The 26,032-nt window shown below is 40.9% G+C and overlaps 1 protein-coding gene across 3 annotated transcripts in view; it reads left to right on the plus strand.

Annotated features, from left to right (window-relative positions):
* The first annotated feature begins 6,958 nt into the window (after positions 1–6,958).
* Positions 6,959–26,032, plus strand: part of tab1 (TGF-beta activated kinase 1/MAP3K7 binding protein 1) — a 39,561-nt gene continuing 20,487 nt past the window's right edge. For 2 of the 3 annotated variants that reach the window (XM_034187398.1, XM_034187399.1), the window contains exons 1-5: positions 6,959–6,991; positions 9,697–9,827; positions 10,016–10,169; positions 12,338–12,433; positions 15,497–15,635. In XM_034187398.1, the coding sequence (XP_034043289.1) occupies positions 6,959–6,991; positions 9,697–9,827; positions 10,016–10,169; positions 12,338–12,433; positions 15,497–15,635 (553 nt within the window). Of the gene's footprint in view, positions 6,992–7,013; positions 7,150–9,696; positions 9,828–10,015; positions 10,170–12,337; positions 12,434–15,496; positions 15,636–26,032 lie in introns of those variants that run through there. The other variant, XM_034187400.1, reaches the window with a different exon arrangement.

A 26,032-nucleotide genomic window follows, 5' to 3' on the forward strand; every position in this document is an offset into this window, starting at 1 on the left:
TCACTAACACTAGATGGCACCACACAAGCTCCCCTTCTGCCATTCCGTTGCTGTTCTGTCAAGAGTTTGGGACTTCTAAACTTATAGCTTTATATAGTGGTAAGTAACTTCATTATTTCAATGGTGAGACCTGATCATCTCATCAATACTTGTTTTGGGTGTAATATAAGTGAAAACCACCCATTCCATCAATTGTCATCCATTCCGCCATTTACCAGTTGTTTCAGTTCCATTCCGCCTATAGTTCCGGCGATTAGTAGCTCCCGAATGGTGGTCAGTTTAATGCCCCAATGAAAAACAATGAAAACCAGGACATTGTCATCACTTTCTAAAAAAACCCCCAAAAAAAACAGGACGGTCATGACAGGACATGTCCTGGGAAAACAGGACATTTGGTCACCCTAACTTAAAGGTACAGTGTGCAGGATTTATTTGCATAAATGGAATATAGAATTGAAATGGAGGCCACCATGTTGCACCACCAAATTGATACAGAAGCCCAAAAGGGACGGACTTGTTCCCCCTTTTGCATTTTGCATCACGGATTGAAAGACTGAAGAAAAATAACAAGAATCAGCAGTTGCTCTCCTGTGCACTGTGTTACAGGTTGTTAGTGCAGGCTACCAAGTTTGAGAACCCTTGATTTTGTGAAATGGAGAATGAGAGATGCAGTCTGCAACCCCACCACTGGATGGCACTAAATCATACACACTGTAGCTTTAATGTGTTTGTTTTTGTCCTTATACCTGCAGAATGTGTCATCATCATCCCAAAGAAAAAAAAAAAAAAATGAGACTTTCAGGTCATTCGACCTGCTGTTGATGCTATTTAAGAGCTGCAGTTTAAATTTATTGTGTTTTCTGCTGTAGTTGTTTTAAACAAATCTAAAGATGAGGTAATATGAACATCCTGAGTATTTATGAACATGCATTGCTCTGTTTTCTGAAAAGAACATAAACAAAGTATATCTATCTGTATAAATATGTGTAAATTGATATGTTGAAAAAGATTATGCTTTATTTTAGAGAATTATGTTAGTACTGTAAACAACAACAAAGAAATATTAGTATTCTCAGTGTTCTTGTGCTAAAACACTATATGATGAAGTACTCCATGCTTCATTTTTAATGTTGATTTCAGAGTAAGGAGATGCTTTTATTTTGGAATAATAATGCTTATAAAAAACATACAAATTAAAAAGTGACCAAATTATCAAAGTATATACACAGCAAAAAGGTCGGTGTTAAATCAACTCTGGCAGAGTTCATTTTAACACTTGTTCAGTGCTTACATATTTCCACACTGTTAGATTTCAAATTTTTATCTCCTGGTTGAGTAATTGTCATCACTGTAGTACTGCTGAGATTTAAAATTGTTCCAGTTTGGCTCATGGGTCAAACCCACCATGATAGGATTTGTATGTTGTGTTCCAAATTCTCTACCCAATCAGCTTGTTGGCACCACTTAAGGTGCCAAAACATCACTTAATCCAACCTCGGTGTACCATGGCCCACACAAAAATGTGTGCTGTCCATGTCCAGGTTGATAGCTATAGCCATGTATGGGTCATGGAAGGGTTACACAGGGGTCAAAATTTTAAAATGCTCCAATCATATTGGGATTATTGAGGTAATAGGTTTCTAAAAAGAAATATTTTGCACTGTCCTGCTCAATTAGCATGTTATGGGTAACATATGTCATTGTATCCAATAGATGAGAGCAAACAGTCAACACAGTCACCCCTTTGAGTCTGGTCTGCTTGAGGTTTCTTCCTCAAATCATCAGAGGGAGTTTTTTTCTTTCCACTGTCACCTGTGTGCTTGCTCTAGGGCAGGGGTGGCCAAGTTCGGTCCTCGAGAGCTACCTTCCTGACATTCTTAGTTGTCTCCCTGCTCCAACACACCTGAGTCCAATGAAAGGCTCATTAAAAGTCTGCTAACGAGTCTTTCATTGGATTCAGGTGTGTTGGAGCAGGGAGACAACTAAGAGTGTCAGGAATGTACCTCTCGAGGACCGAACTTGGCCACCCCTGCTCTAGGGTTTGGTAATGTTAGACCTTACTTGTGTGAAGTGCCCTGAGGCAACTTTGTTGTGTTTTGGTGCTATATAAATTGAAATTAATTGAAAAATTGACAATCAAAACCTTTCCATTTGAGAATTCTATTAGCTCAACCAATAATTTGCATTTTTTTTACCCAGATCGGAACAGCTATAACTTTTGACCACTGTTCAAATTGAAATTGACCTTTGTCACCATTTTTGCTGTTTTTCCCTACTAGCAGAAATACCCAGAGGTTAGAATGCAGGGGGTGGGGGGTGTGTGCAGTAGTCTGAATTTTTGAACATGTAAATTCTGGTAATGGGTACAGAATACGATCTATTTTATAGGAAACTAATGGTTATTGTCATAATTTTTGGACATAAGAGTGCACAATACTCTGTTGAAGCAAGGTAAAGAAATTAAAACAATTTAGAACAAAATACATGTAAGATCGAGCATTTTATTACAAATATCTTGAATAGTTGATAGTTGTAAGGTTTTTTTTGTAGCATCAATGACGTCTACTTGATGTCATTGGGTACAGTTAATCCACAATTACTGAGGAAATAAGTGGGTCACAATTTTTAAGTTATACAAAGGATCACCCACGTGTCAGCATTTTTAAATTCTCACCCCCTGTGTAATCCTTCATCACTCCCTTCCTGCCCAGGGGTGTCAACAGGACTTTTTCACACTATAGGGGAGAATTTAGCGGGGCATAGCCATGTGACGAGCGTTGTAGGTGCGAGTATTGCAGGAGGGTCCGGGGGCATCCCCTTGAGACATTTTTTTAATTTATAACCCTTTGAAACACTATTTCCTGCATTTTAAAGGCCACTTTGTGTTGCTAACAGAGATGTTAAATAATGTGTGACATGTCCTTTAAACAAAAAACAGAAACGCCCCCTTATGCTGGTTAAATCACAGCGTTGGGGATCCAAATCACAGCATAGGGGCCCCCTATGCTCAACTGCACTAGTGAGAACCCTGCTGCTATAACTACCACCCTGGGATGGCCACCAAACATTTTTGTGTAGACCATGGTAGGACGAGGCTGGAGTGAAAGTGTTGTTTTGACACCATAAATCGTACCAATTAGATAAAAATTGGCTTCAGGCTCATGGGCCATTAAGGAATAGCAGTGTCATAGCAGCACAAATGATAGCTCAGTGGGATAGGAGCTGGGTTTGATTCCCTGTCAGTCTACCTATCTGTGTCTTTTTCACCGTTCCAGTGCACCTAGATATAAATGGGTACCAGCATTGGCTGGGGAAGTAACCTGCAATGGACTGACATCCTGTCCAGGGGGAGTCATAGACTCTAATCCGTTTTACAATGATACCAATGATCCTCTAGGGCCTATATAGTGGTAATGCTCTTTCATGCTCAGTGTTAAACATATTTTGGCCATATATGGATTAAATGAAGTAATACCACTGGAAACTGCAGGGCAAGATGCAACCATCAACATTATACAGTGTTAGATCACTTTTTGAATGTCAACATGTTTGATGCTGTCAGAAACATTTGCGCTTGTGCAGTGCCCTCTTGTGGAAGCATTGCTTAACATCCATCCCAACATAAAGGCTGTATGGAAGTATGAAATGCACAATGAGATTTGTAAAACTGAGCTTAAATAAACTTTTATATTGTAATAGTATCACCATCAAAAACTCCCATGACAAAACTCATTTTATTCCCATGCCATTTTACTCCAAAACAGGTTTAAATTACACCTTTAGAGAGTTAAGTAACAGCTGTAGAGATGTGAATCAACACTAATATGACCACCTTGAAGAAACAACACTTTTCAATGTTAAGGTAACAGTTTAAGAGTTAAAATTAACTCCGACATTTTAACACTCCAGTTTTTTGCTGTGTACGCACACATGTACTTTATACCATACAAGTGTGTAAGTAGTGTAGTGTGTTTGTGAAATCTGTTACACACATATATAAATATATATATAAAAATGTAAAATTTAAAGAAAGATTGTCTACAAATGTATGTTTTTAAGTGTTTGATTTTAACCAATAAAATCCAATTATAAATTTGAGAAACATTTATTTGCTCCACTGCTCCTCCCAGATGATTGGGTGAATTTCCACCACCTTGCTGTATGCATCTCTGTTATCCCCAAGATTGTCCTTAAGGGGTTTGTTTTGGCAAAGGTCCAAACCATTAGGGACAAAGGTCAAAATTTATGTTTATCTCATGGTTTGTTCTGCTACTCCTCCCAGGTCTCATTTCCACCAAACTTAAAATGTGGATGATTGCAACCTCAGAATTGACCTTAAAGAGTTTCTTTTGGCAAAGTTCAAGTTCATTGGGGTCAAAGGTGAAAATTAAGATTTTTTTGTTAACTTTGATGTCTCCAAAATTGGTACACATATGTAGATGGTTTTTGGAATTGCCCAGGTGACATCAGATTTGCCAAAGGTCAACCACTGGGGTCAAGGTTATTGGCAACAATAGTCTAAATTGAAGTTTTTTTCACTACAGTTTGCATCGAGCTTGGCACACACAAATGGTTTGGGTTCCAGATATGCCCAACAAGGTCAAATTCACCAGTGGTCAATCACTGGGGTCAAGGTCATATGTTCCTGTCTGTTTGTTGGCCAACTCCTCCAAGGTCATCTTTCTGATTTCTACCAAGCTTGGTATGTTAGTGAAGGTTGAACCCAAAATTTCTGCAAAAAAATTTATTTGGGCAAAGGTCAAGCTACAGCAGGTGGCTTAGTGGATAAGGAGCTGGCATACCACTATGTAGACCTGGGTTTGAATCCTGCTCATCCTACCTGTCTCTGTGCAAGGACATGAGTAATGTTGTGGCTGGGGTGCCTGGCGTGCCTGGCTGCTTTTGTTTCTGCCTTCTGTTTCTGTCTTTTGTTTTTCCTTCCAGGTGGTATGCGTTTAGGACTGAGTGGCTGTGTGGCTGAGTTATCAGGACCTCACCCTGATCACCTGAGGCTGATCATGTGCAGCTCGTCAGGACTCACAGCTGTGGTGCATCTACACGGATTGGAGCATGGTGGCATTTAAGTCTGGAGTACACAGTGTGTATTTGCCAGAGACTCGACCTTGTGACCAGACGGGTGAGATCGTTGTCTTGAGAGCCATCTCATCATTATGGATGCAGAGAACGTCCAGGTTTGATGCCATGGTCTGTGAAAGAGGAGGGGGTGAGGTCTCACGCTCGTCAGCACACTTCCTGAGGTACGTTAGGTTTTGTGACAAACATTTGTACAGTCAGTAAATGTGGTGTCCCTCACACCTTATTATATTGAGCTGTTATGTTAGTCGTTTATTCAGCTTCCACTGCAGTGATAATGTGAACTGGGTGTTCCATGCCTGCAGGGTGGGAAGCTGATTACGTGATTAAGCCAGGAAGTGTTTGCTGTTTATGTACACCTTTGAGTGGTCTCTCTGTGTGTGGACTCACATGATGGTTTCTTCTTTCACAGACTTGGTTTGTCGCGGCCACCTGGGGGGTGTCGGCGGGGTCCTTGGGTCCGAACTGTTTCTGGCTCCGGACCGTTTGTGCAGCTGGGAGCGCACCGTAATCCACCTCGCAGACCGCGCACTAATTTGTTTGTACTTTCTTCACATCACTGTTATGTCATTAAATTCAGTTATCCTTTGTACCGTGCTCTGCTTATTTCATACTGGGTCCTTCAAACGCTGGTCGGTTCTCCGTACTGCGTCCGACACATAACAAGTAAGCTGAGAATGAATTTTTTTGTACAAGGGTATCGGACGTGGCTGGTGAAATAATATACATCAGACTGACATCCCATCCAGGGGGAAACATGGGCTGAGGACCCAGAGACACTGCTGACTGCATGCTGCAAAAGTGTGGAACTTGGAAAGACATTCACTTATGGTCAGAGACACTTTTGAACTAATTCAAAACCTGGATCTTAGTTTTGGTCCACAAATCCAGACATTCCGAGTCCTCGCTCAGGTTGTCCATTGATTCCACAAAGATCACAGTATTATCAGCAAACTTCTCTTGATCATCAAAGGCACCTGAGCTACTCGTCCTCACAATCTAACCCAACACCAATTTGGGACATTTATGAACGTGTGCCTTCACCTTGACATCCAGTTTGTTAGGAGTGATTTTTTTTTAAACCTTTCGATATCTATGGAAGTGCAAATTGAAGTCAAAATGTTTACTTGAGGGGACAAAGATGCGCTTTTAAAATCAGAAAAAAAATCAACTTAAATGGTTATTAATGCGCCATGAAAGTGGAAATGCAGTATGAAGCTGTCGTAGTTTTCAAATAAGCACACATGGTGGCGCTATTATTGTGGAAAAATACAACAAAGAATTTTTTCTTTCTTTCTTAATAAAATGAAGAATAAGCGAGTACAGAAAATTAATGAATGAAAACAGATACTCAAATTATTCCCCGAATTTTGACAGTGATGCAGGCGATGCCTTTAGAAACTATCGGATTCTGAGCCTCTCACATTGATTAACCCGAACATGATGTGGTATGTGAACATCTGAAAATTACTGACTTAGTGATTATGGAAATATTTTGTTCTTTATTTTTGAAAGAACATACGAGGGCATTTATTAAAAGAAACACCTTGCCAAATTTTATGCAATTACGTATTTGATACATTACTTTACTGCTACATTATCTCCTTAAATCCATCAAATCACCCACATTTTACATTTTTATGAACAACATCAACACTACCACCACTAATAATAATAATAATAATAATAAGTACGACTACTACTATTAATTATATAATAATAATAATAATAAGTACGACTATTACTATTATTAATAATAATAATAATACTAATAATAATAATAAATCATGATGATGTTCCTCGCCTCGGTGTTCGCAGTACCGACTTTGCGATGAAACCCTGAACGCAGCAAGTCCCATCCAACATGGCGGCACAGCGCAGGAACTTGATACAGAGCGTAAGAGGAAAAACTTCCGTTTCTCGGCGTGTCTTTGGCATCGGTTATATCATTTTATATGTTTACTTAGTAGACCTGTTGTGATTCTGTCTGTCTTTACCTTTACTTGTCCTCTTTTGTTTCGCTCCGTGTTTGTTTGAGCACTTCAGGGATGCTAGGTTTGTTTCCCTAAGCTAACAGTTAGCCTGGCTAACCATTGCTGTAATAATGTAAATGATGATGTTTAATCACTAAAACGTAGCTGTTGAGTGATGTCAGGAATATATTTATGGGTTTCCCATCACGCTGCTGTTTGGCTTTAGTTGCTAAAGTGCTCAGGTACGTTGAAATGGTTCTGTATCGTTGTTATTGTTGTGTGTCTGTTTAAAGAAGCTGCCACAGAAGGTGACTCACTGTTTAATTTCTGGGATTCAGTCAGTTAACATGTAATAACAGCTCATTACAATTTAACAGCTCCTAAAACACAACGACATGCTGCAGCTGACTGGTGTCTTTCATCTTCATTCTCAAAGTCTTCATTGTTCAGCTTCATCTTCAAAGTCGTATAGCTTTTGTCATTCTGACTTGATACACCACCACACTGGAGCTGGAATTAAACAATGAAATATGCTGCTAGTCCTGTAAACTAGTAGTCTACAGGACTAGCAGCTGACTGAGAACTAGTGCGGATCAGGGGAATCGGACTGTTTAAAAACAAAGTATTGTGTACATGTTGGAGCCTTGACACTTTGATCCCAGCTTTAGTTCAAGGGGTTTAAACAAAATATTCATCGTTGAAGAAATTAAAAACACTTTTATATACAGATGTTCCATTTTCAAAGGCCATAAGTAACTGGACAAACTAACTCTCCAGAGACAAGTCAGGGGATGTATACATGAATATTTCTTAGACTTAATTTATGAAATACAAGCATTATGGTCTTGTTTGGGATGTGAAGATCTCAAGGTTAAAGCGGTGGGGATTCTCAGTCCAAATCCCCATCAGACCTGATCATCACGAAGGGCCCTTGGGCAAGATCCTTAACCCCTAAGTTGCTTCCAGTGTGCAGTTGAACACATTGCATGCAGACACACTAACACCAGTGTATGTGCATGTGTGAGAGTGAGTGAATGTGAGGCCTCACTGTAAAGCACTTTGAGCATCTGTCTCAGATGGGAAAGAGCTCTATAAATGCAGTCCATTTACCATACGGCAAATCTGTCCGCAGTTCTCAAACCTGAGTGGGCATTCACATGGCTGTGAATGGAGAAACTGTTTACTGCATAGTGCAGCTTTGATGACACAAGGTGTAAAATTTCAGAGGCTGTTTATCAGAAAGTACATGGAAGACTTAAGCCTGGACTTAATCTGTTTTTTGTATGAAAACCATTTGTACCACTCCTTTTATGCAACAGGCAAATGTTGCCCACTTTCTCCAAACACAGCCACATCCATATAATAAAAGGGAAGTGGTCTCTTTGTGTTTGTGTATCCAGAACATCACTTGAAATCCAGAAAGATCTGGCATTTGTCCACACTTATGTATTTTTATGTCCTTTTTCATGAGGATTGTAGTCATGAGCCATACCAATATTTTTTGAGAAATCAGTCATTTTTGAAAACAACAAGCCTGTTTAAGCCACACTTCCACAGTAAGAGCCTGTATTTCCACAATAAGAGCCTGTATTTCAAGATAAAAGCCTGTGAGGTTGCAGCAGACCTGTCAGATTCAAATCTGGGCATTTTCTGTTTGCATGTGACCCCAAACCCAGAATTAACAAGTTCACACTCGGGAGAAAACAGCACAGTTGTGTCTTAACAGTGTCTCACACAGCCCCCCCCCCCCCCCCAAAAAACAAACAAACAAGAAATTTGATCTGATGTGAACTCTGTCACACTGCAAATATAAAACTTCAGTTATTTGTAATTTCTTTACATGGAATAATTGTACTGGGTAAGCAGCTTCAGAAAGCTTATTGATGGCAAAAATTCAACTGAAAACAGTTTAAACCTTCAATAAAGACTTTCATAAAAGCCAAGAAATATTACTTAAAAAAATGTTGCACAACTGTAAACAGATTTTCCCCAAAGGTCAGCTGTCCTCCGTATATAGTACAGACGGCCACATCTAGAATTGTGGTTCCCCACGAGTCAATGTTCTAGTTAACCTATAACTTCTTCAGAGTTGTCATTGGTGCCTTCCTTCACTAGTCTCTTTCTTACACAGTCATTTTGTTTTTGAAAACAGCCTACTCCAGATATACTGTACCATGTGTGAAGAAATATGACTGTAAAAGTGATGAATTCTATTTGTAATTATGATATTTAGTTTACCTAATTGCCCCACAACCCAGTCCTGGATAAAGTGGTTGAAGATGAGTGAGTGAGTTTGCCTAATTGTTTAAGGCTTTTAAAAATGGTGAATGTGATATTTTTTGTTAAACCCCTTGATTTAAAGCTGAGTCTGCACCACAAACATGTCTTGATTGTTTCATTTCAACTACATTGTGGTGGCGTTGTGGACCTGATCACATGTTGTAACTGTACACTTGACCCTTCCTGGGTCACAGCGCAGAAGACACTTTTAAATTTCTTTGTTGATTTAATGCTGACATTGTCCAAGTGATTTCCAAAATATTAGCTGGTGATAATTAAGAGGACTTCTGCTGTGATGCAAAGAGGAAGGCTGTTTTCGATGTACATGGATGCTTTGTGTCTGTGACAGCATCAGAGCTGGACAGATGACCTGCCCCTGTGTCAGATGTGTGGGGTCGGGATGGCGCCAAACTGTGTGTATGGCCCTGATGGGAAAGGCACCCAGAGCCACCCCAGTGAGGATGGACACTTCAGGTTCAGGTGAGATACTCTGGGATCTCTGCAGTAAGGTTGAAGTCATTTTAATAGTCAGTGGTTATGTTATGTCAAACTTTCAATATTTGCTGCTTCTCTGTTCTGTAAGTTTCAAATCCTTGAATTTTGGACTTTATCTTTCGAAGAGGCCTTCTGGTATTGTGTAAAACTGTCCTGTTTTCTCCACCAATCAGAGGGGAGGATGGCTGTTTCCTGTACGGCGTCTTTAATGGTTACGATGGCAGCAGAGTGGCCAGTTTTGCTTCCCAGCGTTTGACAGCTGAACTGCTGCTTGGGCAGCTGAACTCCAGTCACACGGACAGTGATGTCCGCAGGATCTTCACACAGGCAAATGTCCTTTTCTTATTGTTTTATGTGGTAACAACAACTATACTATAGTGTGAGTTACAAGTATGTGTGTATAAGTTTTGTGACTTACTGTATACTCCTGAAAATACAGTAGTCTTTTTTCCTCTCTCTTCTGATGAGTTAAAACACATGAACAGAATGTATTGTAAAGTAAGTTCCATAAAAAGATCTAACAGTCATGGAAATGGTTAAATTGTGATTATTTTGTCTAATCGGGCGCTGGAAGGAACACTTTGAGGAACTCCTGCATCAGACTGGAGCTCCCTGTGTAGTAGAGGCAGAGCTGGAAGCTGATGGGGGATCATCATCAGTTTCTCTGGTAGACGTCACTGAGGTAGTCCAACAGCTCCATAGTGGCAAAGCCCGGGGGTTGATGAGATCCGCCCAGAAATGCTGAAGGCTCTGGGTGTGGAGGGACAGTCCAGGATGAGACATCTCTTCAACATTGTGTTGAGGTCTGGGACAGTGCCAAAGGATGACCAACCGGGGTGGTGGTCCTCATATTAAAAAAAAAAAATGGGACCAGAAAGTGTGTGCCAATTACAGATGCATCACATTACTCAGCCTCCCTGGTAAAGTCTACTCCAGGGTGCTGGAAAGGAGGGTTTGGCCGACAGTCGAACCTCAGATTGAAGAGGATCAATGCGGGTTCCGTCCTGGCTGTGGAACAACAGACCAGCTTTTCACTCTCACAAGGATCCTGGAGGGGGCCTGAGAGTATGCCCAGTCAACATGTTTTTTGTGGACTTGGAGAAGGCGTACTATCGGGTACCCCGGGAGATACTGTGGGAGGTACTGTGGGAGGTGCTGCGGGAGTATGAAGTGAGGGGGTCCCTTCTCGGGGCCATCCAATCTCTGTACTCACAAACTGAAAGCTGTGTTCGGGTACTCGGCAGTAAGTTGGACTCGTTTCCAGTGGAGGTTGGCCTCCGCCAGGGCTGCGCCTTGTCATCAATCCTGTTTGTGATATTCATGGACAGGATATTGAGGTGTAGTCAGGGGGTGTAGGGTCTCCAGTTTGGTGGGCTCAGGGTCTCATCACTGCTTTTTGCAAATGATGTGGTCCTCTTGACTTCATAGGCCGGTGACTTCCACCACTCACTGGGTCAGTTAGTGTGTGCCAAGTGTGGAGCGGCTGGGATGAGGATCAGCACCTCTAAATCTGAGGCCATGGTTTTCAGCAGGAAACCGATGGATTGCCTACTCCGGGCAGGGAATGAGGTCTTGCCCCAAGTGAAGGAGTTCAAGTATCTGAGGGTCTTGGGGCAGAAGATTGGCGGGACATTGGCCGGAGAATCGGCGCAGCAGGAACGGTGTTGCATTCACTCTACTGTACTGTGGTGACGAAAAGGAAGATGAGACAAAAGGCGAAGCTCTCAATCTACTGGTCAGTCTTCGTTTCAGCTGTTAGCTATGATCATCAGGGTTGGGTCATGACAGAAAGAACAAGATCGCGGGTACAAAAGGTCATCTGTGGGGTGCGTGGAGTAGAGCCGCTGCTGCTTTGCATTGAAAGGAGCCCACTGAGGTGGTTTGGGCATCTAGTAAAGATGCCCCTTGGCCACCTCCCTCGGGAGGTGTTCCAGACGCATCCAGCTGGGAGGAGACCCCGGGGAAGACCTGGGACTAGTTGGAGAGATTATATCTGCACACTGGTCTGGGAACACCTCGGGATCCCCCAGTCAGATGTGGTTAAGGTGGTCTGGGAAGGGAAAGTTTGGGTTCCCCTGCTGGAACTGTTGTCCCCGCGGCCCGAACCCAGATAAGCAGTTGAAGATGTATGTATGTATGTATGTATACTATGTGTAAGTAAAATATACATGACAACCTTCCCAACACATTATTGCTTGATAAGATTTCTAGTTTTATTTTGACCTGCAGTAAGGTCAAGTTTGACTTCAACATAAAGGTCACAGTCAAACCAAGTATGTTTACAAAACATTTAACACGGTGATTTTAGCTGAATTACAGGAAGGAAAGATTCACTTCGGTGCAGTTTTTTTCCCATTAAAGATGCATTTCTCAGATTCGCTTCCTTTGAAGTGCTACAGCAGGTTAAAAAGAGGCCAAACTCTTAAGTGGTTTGCAAGAATCTTTATAACGTACACGGAGGATATGAATATAAACTGGTTTTCTCCTTTTTGTAGGCCTTTGATGTTGTGGAAAAAAGCTACTTTGAGACGATCGATGATGCTTTGGCTGAGAAAGCTCATTTGTCCAACTACCTCGTACCGCACAATGAGGTAAGTATGCTGTTTACATGCACTACAGATGGCTTTAACTGGAAGTGAAAATGCATTACTGTCAGTTAACATGCAGCCATTTTACCGTTTCATTCATTGCTCACTCCCCTGCATCACCACAACCTCGACAAGGCAGCTTCCCACTGATCGTATTTTAAAAACACTTTAGCGAACAGGGTGTGATAATAGTGCTTTGTAGCGATATGAATTCTTGCGTAAATGTTCAAGCCTCGACACTTTATCCTCTCAGCCAATAGGGCACTGTCATCTCGTTTGAACCCTGCGTGATATCGTAGGATTTGACCACTTATGGGGACCTCCGCTGCCGTTGTGCAATATATCACAGCATAACTTCACACGGACAAACGGTGTACTGTTTTGTTTTTGGCTGCAATCACCGACACAGTGGCGAAAAGTGTTTTTATTTCAGTTCCCAGTGTAGAAGGGAAGACGAAGCGAGTGGGAGACGTCGTGTCGGTAAAGCCCCCGTCACACATAGCAAGAATGTGGAGGAGCCATTCCGATACAGCAAATATTGGCATTATCCGACGCGGTCGGTAAGAAAAGAGGCATGGCCAGCCGTGGTCCAAACGCATCCGGAGTACTTCGTCTACACCTGCATGATGGCATCCGAACCCTAAGTAGACAGCAGGTGGATGACACAGATTACTGTCAGGTGGCCATAACAGGCACTGCAGACCGCCCGATCTCCAAAACTCTGCAGGGCAGACCAGAGTGCTGTTTTCCTCACGCACGTGTCCATGTGTGTGTGCGTGGCACACCTGCGCTCCGTGCACATGCGTGGGGCTGTAATTATCACTCAGCTTTGTTTGTGTGTGTGTGTGTGTGTGTGTGTGTGTGCGTGCGTGCGTGCGTGTGTGCGTGCATAACACTGCATGGGCCATGTGTGCCCCACGCGTGCCTGCCCCTGGACAAGTGGACAGCTTCACTCCGAAGTTTTCAGTTGGGCCGTGCAGTCCCTCTGACGGAGCCTTTCCAGGAACTTTCTTTTTTCTTATTTGCCCACTTCAGCAGCACAATGCATCTCTGGACACCACGATGGTTGGATTATCACATGGAATTAATTTTTTCTTTTGGGTGAGAGGATTCTAACCGCAGGCTGCTGTCACAGCTTCATGGTGCTGTGAAACACTCCTGGACCACTGTTGGAGTTAAGATGCATGTTTATTAATGCGCTGTAATGGCTTGGCACAAGCTCCATGTTATATCTCCTACAGAGTTACATGGTGAGCATTTATTACAACGTGAGTCCCGTTCAGCTCCGAGCCCGAAACGTAACATAACGTAACGTAAATGACGCGTAACTGCACACCATGGAGAGGCAGCTGCCCGTGTTATGATGGAGACAATAGTTCACATTATTTATGTCACCCATGGGAAGGAATGGATAAATATCTGTACTGTAAGGTCTATTGATGATATAACAGCCCGTTCAGATTTGCGGCACCCTGCGTGCAGTGGTGCACGGAGCTTTCGGTTTGATAACTGCTCACTTTCACTGTACGTGATAATAATTATGAATTATTATCATGATGAAGCATGCCACATGCAGTTCAACAGTTCCGTCATCAGAATATGGAAATTGCAGTTAGATGGTCCTCAGATAACATATGGATCGCTGTTGGATGGGTGTCCCATCTCGACCGCGCCCAGAGAATTATGAACATGTGCGTCATGCTTGGGGCCACCGGCCATTTTAACCAAGTGTGTCGAGTTCCACGGATGGCTGTCAGAACATTTTGGAACAGAAATCTGACACCTTTCGGATGTGTGCCATTTCATAAGTCCGACGCCACTCTGCGTGATTCCGGCGATGTGTGACGGGGGTATAAGTGTTAGCCTACACAGCTAACCAGAGTAGCTGCATTCTCTCACCTGCAAAGCTGCTTCTACATGTTTGTGCTCTGGGTCATAAACAAACCGCAACACATGTCCACTTTCCCACCGCATCGTCACTTTTTCTTTGCATTTTCACTTTGTTTGCGTGTCATTTGCCCAAAAACTCAGAGAAAATGCCATGGTTTTTTCCCCCAGGAGGAGAGAAATTATATCATATGTGCCATATTTTACCCCATTAGTGCCTGCCCTCAAACAAGACTGCAGTGCCCAATTGCTTCACCAAAAAAAGTATCAGTATCATTTAACAGCCCGTTGGAGACAAATGATATCTCTCAGTTAAATAGCAATAGCAGCCAATAGCATAGCACACTTACTGTGTTACCACAAGTACAAATCTCAAAATGTTAAATGCCAAAGTTTGGAATGAGCTTAAATTGAAGATGCTCTTTGATAATGCTGGAGAAGGTCCACATCATTCTGAGCATCTGACATATTATTAATTCCTGAAAGTAGCATGCAATGTGTGCTGTTTTTTTTTTTTTTTTGACAAGACAGGGTGTTTGTGTGTTTACACACTGCATTATGGGACAGCTGTGGGATTTAAAGCAGAGCAGATGATGCGAAACGTCCTTCGTGAATCTCTGCCGCTGGTGTCTGGAGTCTGTTTCTTTTGATGAGCTTGTCTCTGTTGAGTCTCTGTTTTTTTTTCTCCTCCTGCTTATTTTGCCAAACTTTATCTCTTACAATTTTTTTCCTTGCTTCGTGTTCCTGTGTTTTTGTCTTGTTGGAAGTTTATTAAGAACTTTTCTGTTGTTCTGAGATGTTGTGTTATATAAGCTGAAGTCATATTCATGAACCTTTTCTTGTTTTTCTTTCGTATTTGCTATCTACTGTTTTTCTCTCTTATCTCTTTCTGTTTTTCATTTCACCTGCTTTTATTTCAGCCTCCTCTACTATTTCCAGTGTATCTGCTCATTTTCACTGACTTTTCATCTTGTTCTTCCAACTTTCTTGCTCCATTGGCTTTTATTTATCAGCTGTTTTTAATAACCTAATATCTTGTTTGTTTTCTTGAGCCTCTTTCTCTTTAATCTTATTGCTGTTTGACATTATTTTGTTCTTCACTTATTCTCAGCACATTTTTCATTCCATGACTTACTCTGCTCTTTTTTATTATTATTATTTTTCTATCCCACTGTTTAGAACGTGTCATTCCAGCAGCTTTCTCCTCAAAGCCAGAAGGTTCAGGAGCGTCTAAAGGAGCTTGAACAGGAAGTGTCAGGTGGCGCTACAGCCGTGGTGGCATTGATCCTCAACAACAAGCTCTATATTGCCAATGTTGGTATGGATACATTTACACACACACACTAGTGATGCTACACATTTAATTATTATTAGTAAGTCCCTTCGGCTGCTCCCTTGTTTGCACTTGGGGTCGCCACAGCAAATCCAAGGTGGATCTGCATGTTGAATTGGCACAAGTTATACGCCGGATGCCCTTCCTGACGTAACTCCACATTACATGGAGAAATGTGGCAGGGGTGGGATTTGAACCCGGAACCTTCTGAACTGAAACCAAGCGCATTAACCACTTGGCCACCACCCCTGCTACATTTAATTATTACTATATTTTAATATAAGGATTACAACAATTGCATCAAAATTTGTGGTTGTGTAACCAACAGAATGAGCAAGAGAAAGAGCGTACAGGCAGGTTTGGTATTATTGCACAGAGGAAAACTGCAGTATAGTAACAATAAATGCTAAACATTCTGCACAGTATTTTTGTTTTCGTGTTCTTGGTCAAAAAATGTAGGTATGTGTTTTCTCACAGACAAGAAAGACAAATATTGTGTTGGATATGACAAAAAATGTTTATTTACATTATGTAAATTTAAATATGTGCAGTACTGAGTGTATGTTTTGGCATATGGAATGTAATATGTCGATGTATTCAGACAGTTCAGTTTTTTTTTAATATTTGGAAGTAACTTATTTGAAAATAATGCTAAGAAAAGTACTCTGAATACAGCAAACCGTTCACTCCAACGTAGGACAAAAAGCACAAAGAATTCTGAGAGAAATGTACCGATAAAGTAATGATTAATAATTCAATTTTGTGCCTTCATCCGCTTTGCAAACAGAAGGCACAAAATTGAATTACTTAACCGGGGAAGAAAGTTGAAAGGCACTAACGTTTACATAAATGAGCATCTTTCCAAAAGTAACGCGATATCGCCAAGAAAGCTAGGCTGCTTAGAAAACGGCAAAATTCATTCAGTTTGGGGTCACAAATTGTAAGGTTTTTATCAAACTATGGTGTGCATCTGACTGTGGATCAGGAATTTGAGTCAGTTAGAATGTTTTGAGTAAGGATGTTTCATCCTTTATGGGACAAACCTTGACAAATTCTGCACCATGTTCAGATTCACATCATGAAGTTAGACTTAGCTGCATTTTTGGATCGTGGATTACAACCACAAAGACAAGATATTTGATGTTCAAACTGATAAACTTTATTGTTTTTGTGCAAATATTTGCTCATTTGAAATGGATGCCTGCAACACGTTTCAAAAAAGCTGTGACAGTGGTATGTTTACCACTGTGTTACATCACCTTTCCTTCTAACAACACTCAATAAGCATTTGGGCACTGAGGACACTAATTGTTGAAGCTTTGTAGGTGGAATTCTCAATTCAAAAGAAAAATAAGTAAGGAATCTATGGCCAATCTTAGAATGGATTTATCGCACCAAGATCGGTGTGGCGTCTATGTACCACAGGCTTTTAAGGTGGCAGTAATTAAACCATTACTTAAAAAGCCATCATTTGACCCAGCTATCTTAGCTAATTATAGGCCAATCTCCAACCTTCCTTTTCTCTCAAAAAGTCTTGAAAGGGTAGTTGTAAAGCAGCTAACTGATCATCTGCAGAGGAATGGTCTATTTGAAGAGTTTCAGTCAGGTTTCAGAATTCATCATAGTATCAGCATTAGTGAAGGTTACAAATGATCTTCTAATGGCCTCAGACAGTGGACTCATCTCTGTGCTTGTCCTGTTAGACCTCAGTGCAGCTTTTGATACTGTTGACCATAAAATTTCATTACAGAGATTAGAGCATGCCATTGGTATTAAAGGCACTGCACTGCAGTGGTTTGAATCATATTTATCTAATAGATTACAATTTGTTCATGTAAATGGGGACTCTTCTTCACAGACTAAGGTTAATTATGGAGTTCCACAAGGTTCTGTGCTAGGACCAGTTTTATTCACTTTATACATGCTTCCCTTAGGCAGTGTTATTAGAAAGCATTGCTTAAATTTTCATTGTTACGCAGATGATACCCAGCTTTATCTATCCATGAAGCCAGAGGACACACACCAATTAGTTAAACTGCAGGAATGTCTTTCAGACATAAAGACATGGATGACCTCTAATTTCCTGCTTTTAAATTCAGATAAAACTGAAGTTATTGTACTTGGCCCCACAAATCTTAGAACATGGTGTCTCACCAGATCCTTACTCTGGATGGCATTACCCTGACCTCCAGTAATATTGTGAGAAATCTTGGGAGTCATTTTTGATCAGGATATGTCCTTCAATGTGCATATTAAGCAAATATGTAGGACTGCTTTTATGCATTTGCGCAATATCTCTAAAATTAGAAAGGTCTTGTCTCAGAGTGATGCTGAAAAGCTAATTCATGCATTTATTTCTTCTAGGCTGGACTACTGTAATTCATTATTATCAGGTTGTCCTAAAAGTTCCCTGACAAGCCTTCAGTTAATTCAAAATGCTGCAGCTAGAGTACTGACAGGGACTAGAAGGAGAGAGCATATTTCACCCATATTGGCTTCTCTTCATTGGCTTCCTGTTAATTCCAGAATAGAATTTAAAATTCTTTGTCTTACTTATAAGGTTTTGAATAATCAGGTCCCATCTTATCTTAGGGACCTCATAGTACCATATCACCCCAATAGAGCGCTTCGCTCTCAGACTGCAGGCTTACTTGTAGTTCCTATGGTTTTTAAGAGTACAATGGGAGGCAGAGCCTTCAGCTTTCAGACTCCTCTCCTGTGGAACCAGCTCCCAATTCGGATTAGGGAGACAGACACCCTCTCTACTTTTAAGATTAAGCTTAAAACATTCCTTTTTGAAAAAGCTTATACATAGGGCTGGATCAAGTGACACTGAACCATCCCTTAGTTATGCTGCTATAGACTTAGACTGCTGGGGGGTTCCCATGATGCACCCAGTGTTTCTTTTTATTCACCTCTTATTGCTCTGTATGCACCACTCTGCATTTAATCATTAGTGATTGATCTCTGCTCTCTTCCACAGCTTGTCTTTTTCCTGATTCTCTCCCCTCAGCCCCAACAAGTCCCAGCAGAAGTCTGCCCCTCCCTGAGCCTGGTTCTGTTGGAGGTTTCTTCCTTCCCACTGTCGCCAAGTGCTTGCTCATAGGGGGTCGTTTTGACCGTTGGGGTTTTTCTGTAATTATTGTATGGCTTTTGCCTTACAATATAAAGCGCCTTGGGCCAACTGTTTGTTGTGATTTGGCGCTATATAAATAAAATTGATTTGATTTGATCTCCATTATCTCCAAGTTGTATGATAAACATTGCTCACTGATATCAAATGTTGCACACAAGTGATATACTGACAAACCCTGGATTACTAAGGGACTGCTGAACGCATGCAAAAAGAATTTTTTTTGTACAAAGAGTTTTTAAAGCGTAGAAGTAACAATTTAATGTTGTGAAATGTACACAACGGATACAGATACAATTCAATACTACGGTCAATTATAAAGTTGGTGTCGTGTGGGCAGGCTCGAGGATAGGAGACGCCCGTCCAGAGAAGAGTCGGGACCCACACAATTTCCACCGCCAACGGATCTGGAACACTCCAGAGCCGCCAAGTCCTGAGTCCCCAGGTGGCCACCGTCTCCAGCTGTCAGATCGGGTACTGCTGGCAGGAAACAGAAACAGTCAAGAGTGGGTGTGTGTGCACACACCCAGTAAAACAGTCAGCTGATTATTCCTGGTGGAGGGAGAAAACACCACCTCCTTATCTCACTACTTCCTCCGGTTATCCGTGCAGACTCCACTACACAAGTGTAAGAGTGAAGAGTGGAGAACGCCAACTCTTACCACTCCCTCCAACTCGGCTGTCAGTGGAGAAGCTGCGAACTCAAAAGGTGCAATAGCTACCAGCACATATGTGAAAGATGTCACAACTTAGCTGAATCAATAATATGGCTGAGTGTCTACCTGAACGGTTTAGACGATTTCTCGGCAGAGATGTGGTGTCTTCTCCCGGCCTTTATGGGTGAGGTGTGATGAAGGTGATGAGTGACAGCTGTCAATTCCAGTTCCTGGCGGCGACTGTGCCCTCTGGTGCCTGAAGCCCGCCTACAGGCAGGGCGCCCTCTGGCAATGGGCCAGCAGTACCTCCTCTTCGGGCGGCCCACACAAAACATCCAAGACTATCTATCATATTTTTACTCAAATACTGATACAGTGGTTAAAGAAAAGAAAGTTATAGTAGATCATGTTAATGATTATTTTGGCAATGTGGGGAAAATTTTAGCAAATGCAATTGTGCCTTCTACCATGAGTTCTTGGGATAACAGGACAATGAGGACTAACCTTTCAGATTTAATATTTATCAGAGAAACTGATGAATATGAAGTAATTAACATCGTACATAAACTAAAAGGAAAAAAAAAAATCAACTGATCATGAAAATTTTAATGTCTTTCATAAAAAATATAATCAATTGTGTCATTAAACCTTTAACTTATATCTATTAACTTGTCTTTAATGACTGACAGATTTCCTTTCAAAATGAAAATGGCTAAAGTGGTACCGCTGTTCAAATCCGGCGACAAACACGTTTTTTTTTTTTTCAAACTGCAGGCCAATCTCACTGTTGCCTCAATTTCCAAAAAATCTGGAAAAAGTATTCATTAAGAGGTTAGATGATTTTATATCCAAACATCACGTACTAAATGAGCAGCAATTTGGATTTAGGAAAAATCATACCACTTCACTGATTTTGTGGAACATATCACAAAAGCAATTGAAAACAATTCACTGTTTTGTTTTGTTTTTTTGTTTTTTTTGACTTGCAGAAAGCTTTTGATACTATTGATTGTACTCTTATTGAATAAATTATGGAAATATGGCATCAGAGGATTAGCACATGATTGGATAGCCAACTACTTGTACAATAGGTATCAGTTTGTTCACTTGGGTGGGATAAATTCAGAACTTTTGAAGTGCACTTGTGGAGCTCCCCAGGGCTCAGTCCTTGTGCCTTGCTGTTTCTTTTATATATTAATGACATATGCTTGGTTTCCAAGTCTGTGGTTGTATTTGCTGATGACACAGCTGTGTTTTGTAGTGGGGATCATTTGGGACAGGTTCTGGACATGATGGAGAGGGAACTACAGAAGTTTAAGGAATGGTTTGATTCTAACAAATTGTCGCGTCACTTTGGTAAAACAAAGTGCATCATATTTGGTAATAAGCCCAGGAACGCATGTAGAAATTTATGAATATGCGATGTTGAAATTGAACTCATTAATGAAACTAAATTTCTTGGGGTCTTTATTGACGATAACTTAAGTTGGAAAGCACATTTAAATTATCTTAAATCTAAAATGTCAAAGATCATTGCCATTTTGTATAAAGCAAAAGACGTCCTCCCCAAACACTCATTAGTTACCTTATATCATTCATTACTTGTTCCGTACATGACCTACTGCATTAAAGTTTGGGGAACCACCTACAAATCTAACACAAATCCCATATTTTTACTTCAAAAGAAAGCTGTGAGAATTATTAGTAAGAAACCTTATCGTGAGCCAACAAATCTTTTGTTTGTCCATTTGCATATTTTGAAATGTTGGGACATGATTGATTACATTATAATACAAATTATTTACTTGATTACCATGACCTGGATGACTGAGACTCTATACAGATGTTGTTCTTGGCAAACAGTAGTTTAAAGGTTGTGGCTGCTCTCTGCTGTTGTGGATGTACGAAACATGGAAGTCTAATTCACGATTTTGCACCAACCCTGTATTTTTCAGATGTAAGTCCTGGATCAAAACCTCCTCTTATACTTGCGCCAATACATGCGATCAACTAGTATGGAAAAGCAGTGGGGGTGGGGGCTTTTTCCCATATTTAAAATTCAAAATTCTGTATGTATCAAAATTCTAGGGTGCCTAAAACCTTTTAGACAGTACTGCCTGTGTGGTTGTATTACTGAGTCTTTATTCAAACATATCGATGGTATAATATGAAACAAGGCTTCTGCAAATAAAAGCTTTATGTGCAGCAGCATGATAGCTGCTTCTTACTGTGCAATCTGCATGTGTGTGCATGTAATGATGTGTCTTCTCCAAAGACCTTTAACAAAGTGCAGAGTGAAAAATGAACACTGTTGTGATTAATATTTTATTCCTCTAAACTCCAAGACATTTTAGATCCTTAGCTGTGAGGAAATTAAAATGAGGCTGTGGGAGAGACACATTTATACTCAACATCCTGCTCCTGTGGAGCTGCTTTCATTTCTTTTAGAAAGATTTTAACAAAGTACCACCTGCCAACTCTAAAAGGAATCCATTCAACAGATTTTGTGGTCCCTGTGCCCTTTTGTTGCATGAGCACTTGATGTAGAGCTTTTTTGTTTTGTTATATAAAAGCATTCGGTTGATTTGACACTGGATTACGTTAGTGCAGGTGAACCTCGTTAACTTGCGCAAGTTGGGGTCCACAAATTCAAACTGCGGGTTATCTGAAACTGCCAGTTAATGAATCAGAATCAAATTCATTGCGAACTAAGTTCTCACATAAAAGGAATTTGATCTGGTGTCATTGGTACATAAACAACATCAAAAAGAAAAGGTAAAAATACTTCTGTTAGAAGAGTCAAATTTACAAAATGGACAAAACTATGTTCACTATCAAATAAATGTAACATAGTGGGATGAGGCTGTGCAAGGCATGCAGGTGTGTAGTACCTTTCAGTGCAGGGATGATCAATCTGTAGTTTGTGGGAGTGGGGGGAGGTGTGGTAAGTGGAGGTCTCTGGCATTATTTATAAGTCTAGCTGCGGACAGTCTTGAGGTTTTAGTCCTGATGGACCTCAGCAGTCTGCCAGAGGGGAGGGTGACAAAAAGTTTGTGTCCTGGGGTGAGAGTGATCGACCACTATGTTTCTTGCTCGCCACAGGGCCCTGGACGTGTACAGGTCCTGTAGGGATGGCAGATTGCAGTCGATCACCTTCTCTGCTGCATGCATGGTTCTCACCAGCATTATAACAGTGTAACAGTCCATTATGCTGCTGCATGAAAAAAATTACACTGCAGTTGGGCCGTTACTCTGTTTCCAAGGGTGTGTAGAGACAATTTGAATGTCTGATGATCACAAATGATGACCATTTGTGATTGTGGTCCTGCAGCGGGTCCAAAATCAACCTACAGAAATGATAATTTTTTTCCATCAACCTCAGTCAAACCCATTTAAAGATCAATTGTGACTCATGTTTCTTCTGATTAAAGGCGCTACCTGACTATTGTCTGTTATTGCGTGCAAGAAAAGAAAATCCTCCACCGTTTCCCATCGCAGTTTTTTTTTTTTTTTTCCGTTCCTCATGACATGCCTTTTCCATTTGACTGTCCACAAAGGTTCTCTGGTGTGGATCATTGCGCGTATGGGAAAAGTTCTTGGAGAAAAAGTTGTTGTACAGCTGCTAAAGTTGTCCTTGCAGCGAGCCGCGTGCAGAGTGCTGCAGGATAGGGGAGAATGGGGCCAGCTTCCCCTGCTAGATTTTTAAATTTATAACGCCCTGAAACACTATTACCTGCATTTTGAGCACCGGTGTGAAGTAAAGTCATAGTTTTTTTTTTTAATCTTTGTTACAGCCTTACTTTAAAGCCAAAAGAAACAATGCATGAGGCCAAAACACAGAATAGTGTAAATGTGTGTCAGGAACATCAGAACTTCTAATTTATACCCAGCCCTTTATTAAATCAAATCCATCCATCCATCCATTTTCTTTCATTTTATCCGGAGTCGGGTCACGGGGGCAGCAGCTCAAGCAAAGCCGCCCAGACCTCCCGATCCACACACACCTTCTCCAGCTCCTCCGGGGGAACCCCAAGGCATTCCCAAGCCAGCCAAGAGATGTGTTTTTTCTTACATTAAATAACTTGTAATTAAAATATTAAGTAAAAAAACAAACAAAAAGAAGATTCTTTAGAAATATTTTATGTTTGCTTGTAAATTAAAACCATAACTTATCTGTTGTTGTTGTTGTTGTTTCAGGTGAGATGATTTTTTGATTAACATGATAATGACCCTTGGACATTTATTTTTAGACAAAATAGCAATAAAAGTAATGTGTACATTTTTATGTCTGGTAGATTCATCAATTCATATCTGCATTTCAATCAGGAAAAAAGACCCGGAAAAAATAAATATAAATATTAATTATAAACATAGCAAGAGATGATGTAACAATGACTGCAGTGTGTTTTTTCATTAGGATTTGTCATGATTAAATCATTTTTAATTTAGTAATTTCAACATTAAATCACACCCTCGTTGACTATGTGATTGCTTTTAATGTTGTAATCAGGACAGAGTGATTACTAAAATATGAATTTCACTATTGTAATGATTGTGAATATTTTAAAATTATGCGCAGTAGGACTGAGACCTCTTCTACCTGTGCAAATGTTTTAATGACTGAACTTTGACTTCATGGACATGTTGAATGATTCCTTCATTTCATGTTAAAATAAGGAAAAGGTTTTTAAAATAATAAAATAGTTGCTGTTTGAAGAGCCTTTGCTTTATTTAGAAGCGTAGCAGCAGGTGTGAGTTTGCAGAGATGACAGGTGAGCTGGACTTTCAGAACATTTGACCAGATGAAGGTCTTCTCTGCAGCTTCAACCTCAAATTGGTGGTATTTTTGGAAACACTTTCCTCACATTTTGAAACACAGAGATGTTCTGTTCTTCTGTCTGGACTTCAGATTTTGGAATATTTATTTTGACTAACAAAGAAGGCCCTTTATAAGCCCATAATGCAAAAGCTTCGAGTCCTCACACTTTGAAACACAGAGATGTTCTCTTCTGTCTGGACTTCAGATTTTGGTATATTTATTTTGTCTAACAAAGAAGGCCCTTTGTAACCCGAACCCCCAGCTTTTTAGTTGATTTTTCTGTCCCATTACACTGAGAAAAAATCCTGATGAGAATCCTGGCTTGGATAATACGCTGCAGTCTGCTCCTGTCCTTAGCAGTGGCAGCAGCGTACCAGACGGTGATGGAGCAGGAGATGATGGACTCAGTGATGGCAGTGTAGAAGTTCACCATCGTTTTTGGCAGGTTGAATGAATGAGGTTGACCAAAAACATACAGTAGTCTTTATGCAGTAGTCTAAATTTTCGAAGCCATGAATTTAAGTTGCTGCACATGAAACATGTTGTTCAGGTTTATTCATTTATTAATTAATGTTACAGTCATATCGTTGTAGGGCAGGAGTGGTGGCCAAGTGGTTAGTGCACTTTGTTTCAGTGCGGAAGGTTCCCGGTTCAACCCCACCCCTGCCACATTTCTACATGTAATGTGGAGTTGCATCAGGAAGGGCATCCGGCATAGATCCTGTGCCATTTCACCATGCAGATCCACCCCAGATTTGCTGTGGCGACCCCGAGTGCAAACAAGGAAGCAGCCGAAATTTTACATATACTGTTTTAGAGGTTACATTGTTATTTCTGACGCCTTTGATTCCCACACATGGCAAAGGGAAAATAATCTGGCACACTGTAGTTTTTATTTATTTATTTATTTATTTTTTGTCCACTAGGGCATGGCAGAGCAGAAAAATCAGGCAGGAGTGAGTCAGAAGCAGGATGTTTTGCTGTGTAGCCCATTGTGTGAGGGTCAAGAATTAATTCTTTTCCGTACGAGTCCCAAATTAAATTTGTCACATGTATGTTAACACAGTTGTCAACCTGACAATAAAATGCATTTGTTGAGAAAGTAGCATGCAAGTCACTCAGTGATATGTCTTAAAGACAATATAAAATGATGAGAAGTACATAATAAAATGAAGAAAACTTCAAAAAGGGAAGAAAGAGAATAAAAGGGCATAAGTAATAAAAGCATGCAAAGTAAAGTTAAGAAAGGTCGAAAGTAGCTGTGTTGCATTTTGAAGCTGCTGACGAAAAACCTCAGCGCCAGTGTTCCATGGCTTGATGCGTCTTCTGTAGTCCACTATCATCTCCTTAGTTTTTACTGATGGCAAGAGAGAGGTTATCCTGATACCAATTGGTTAGTGCCTTAGCCTCCTCCCTGAAGCTGTGCTTAGCCTTACAGTCATGAATGAACGAGTATAAGAGGAGACTGAGCCCCAGCCCTGTGGTGCACCTGTGTTCAGGATCAGCATGGAGGAGGTGTGGCTGCCGACTCTCATCGCCTGTTGCCTGCCCACCAGGAAACTGAAAATCTATCTGCAGATGGATGTCTCCAACCCAAGACCCTCCAGCTTGGAGATGAGCTTTCAACGGATGATAGTATTGAAAGCTGTGCTGTAATTGATGAAGAGCGTTCTCACATACGCTCATGTAAGTGCAGCGTGGTAGTAGTCATGTAGACAGGTGGCTGCAAGTTTTTTGAGGGCAGGGATGATGGTGGAAGCCTTGAAGGAGGTCG

This window comes from Thalassophryne amazonica, chromosome 15, assembly GCF_902500255.1.
Source record: "Thalassophryne amazonica chromosome 15, fThaAma1.1, whole genome shotgun sequence".
Classification (NCBI taxonomy): Eukaryota; Metazoa; Chordata; class Actinopteri; order Batrachoidiformes; family Batrachoididae; genus Thalassophryne; species Thalassophryne amazonica.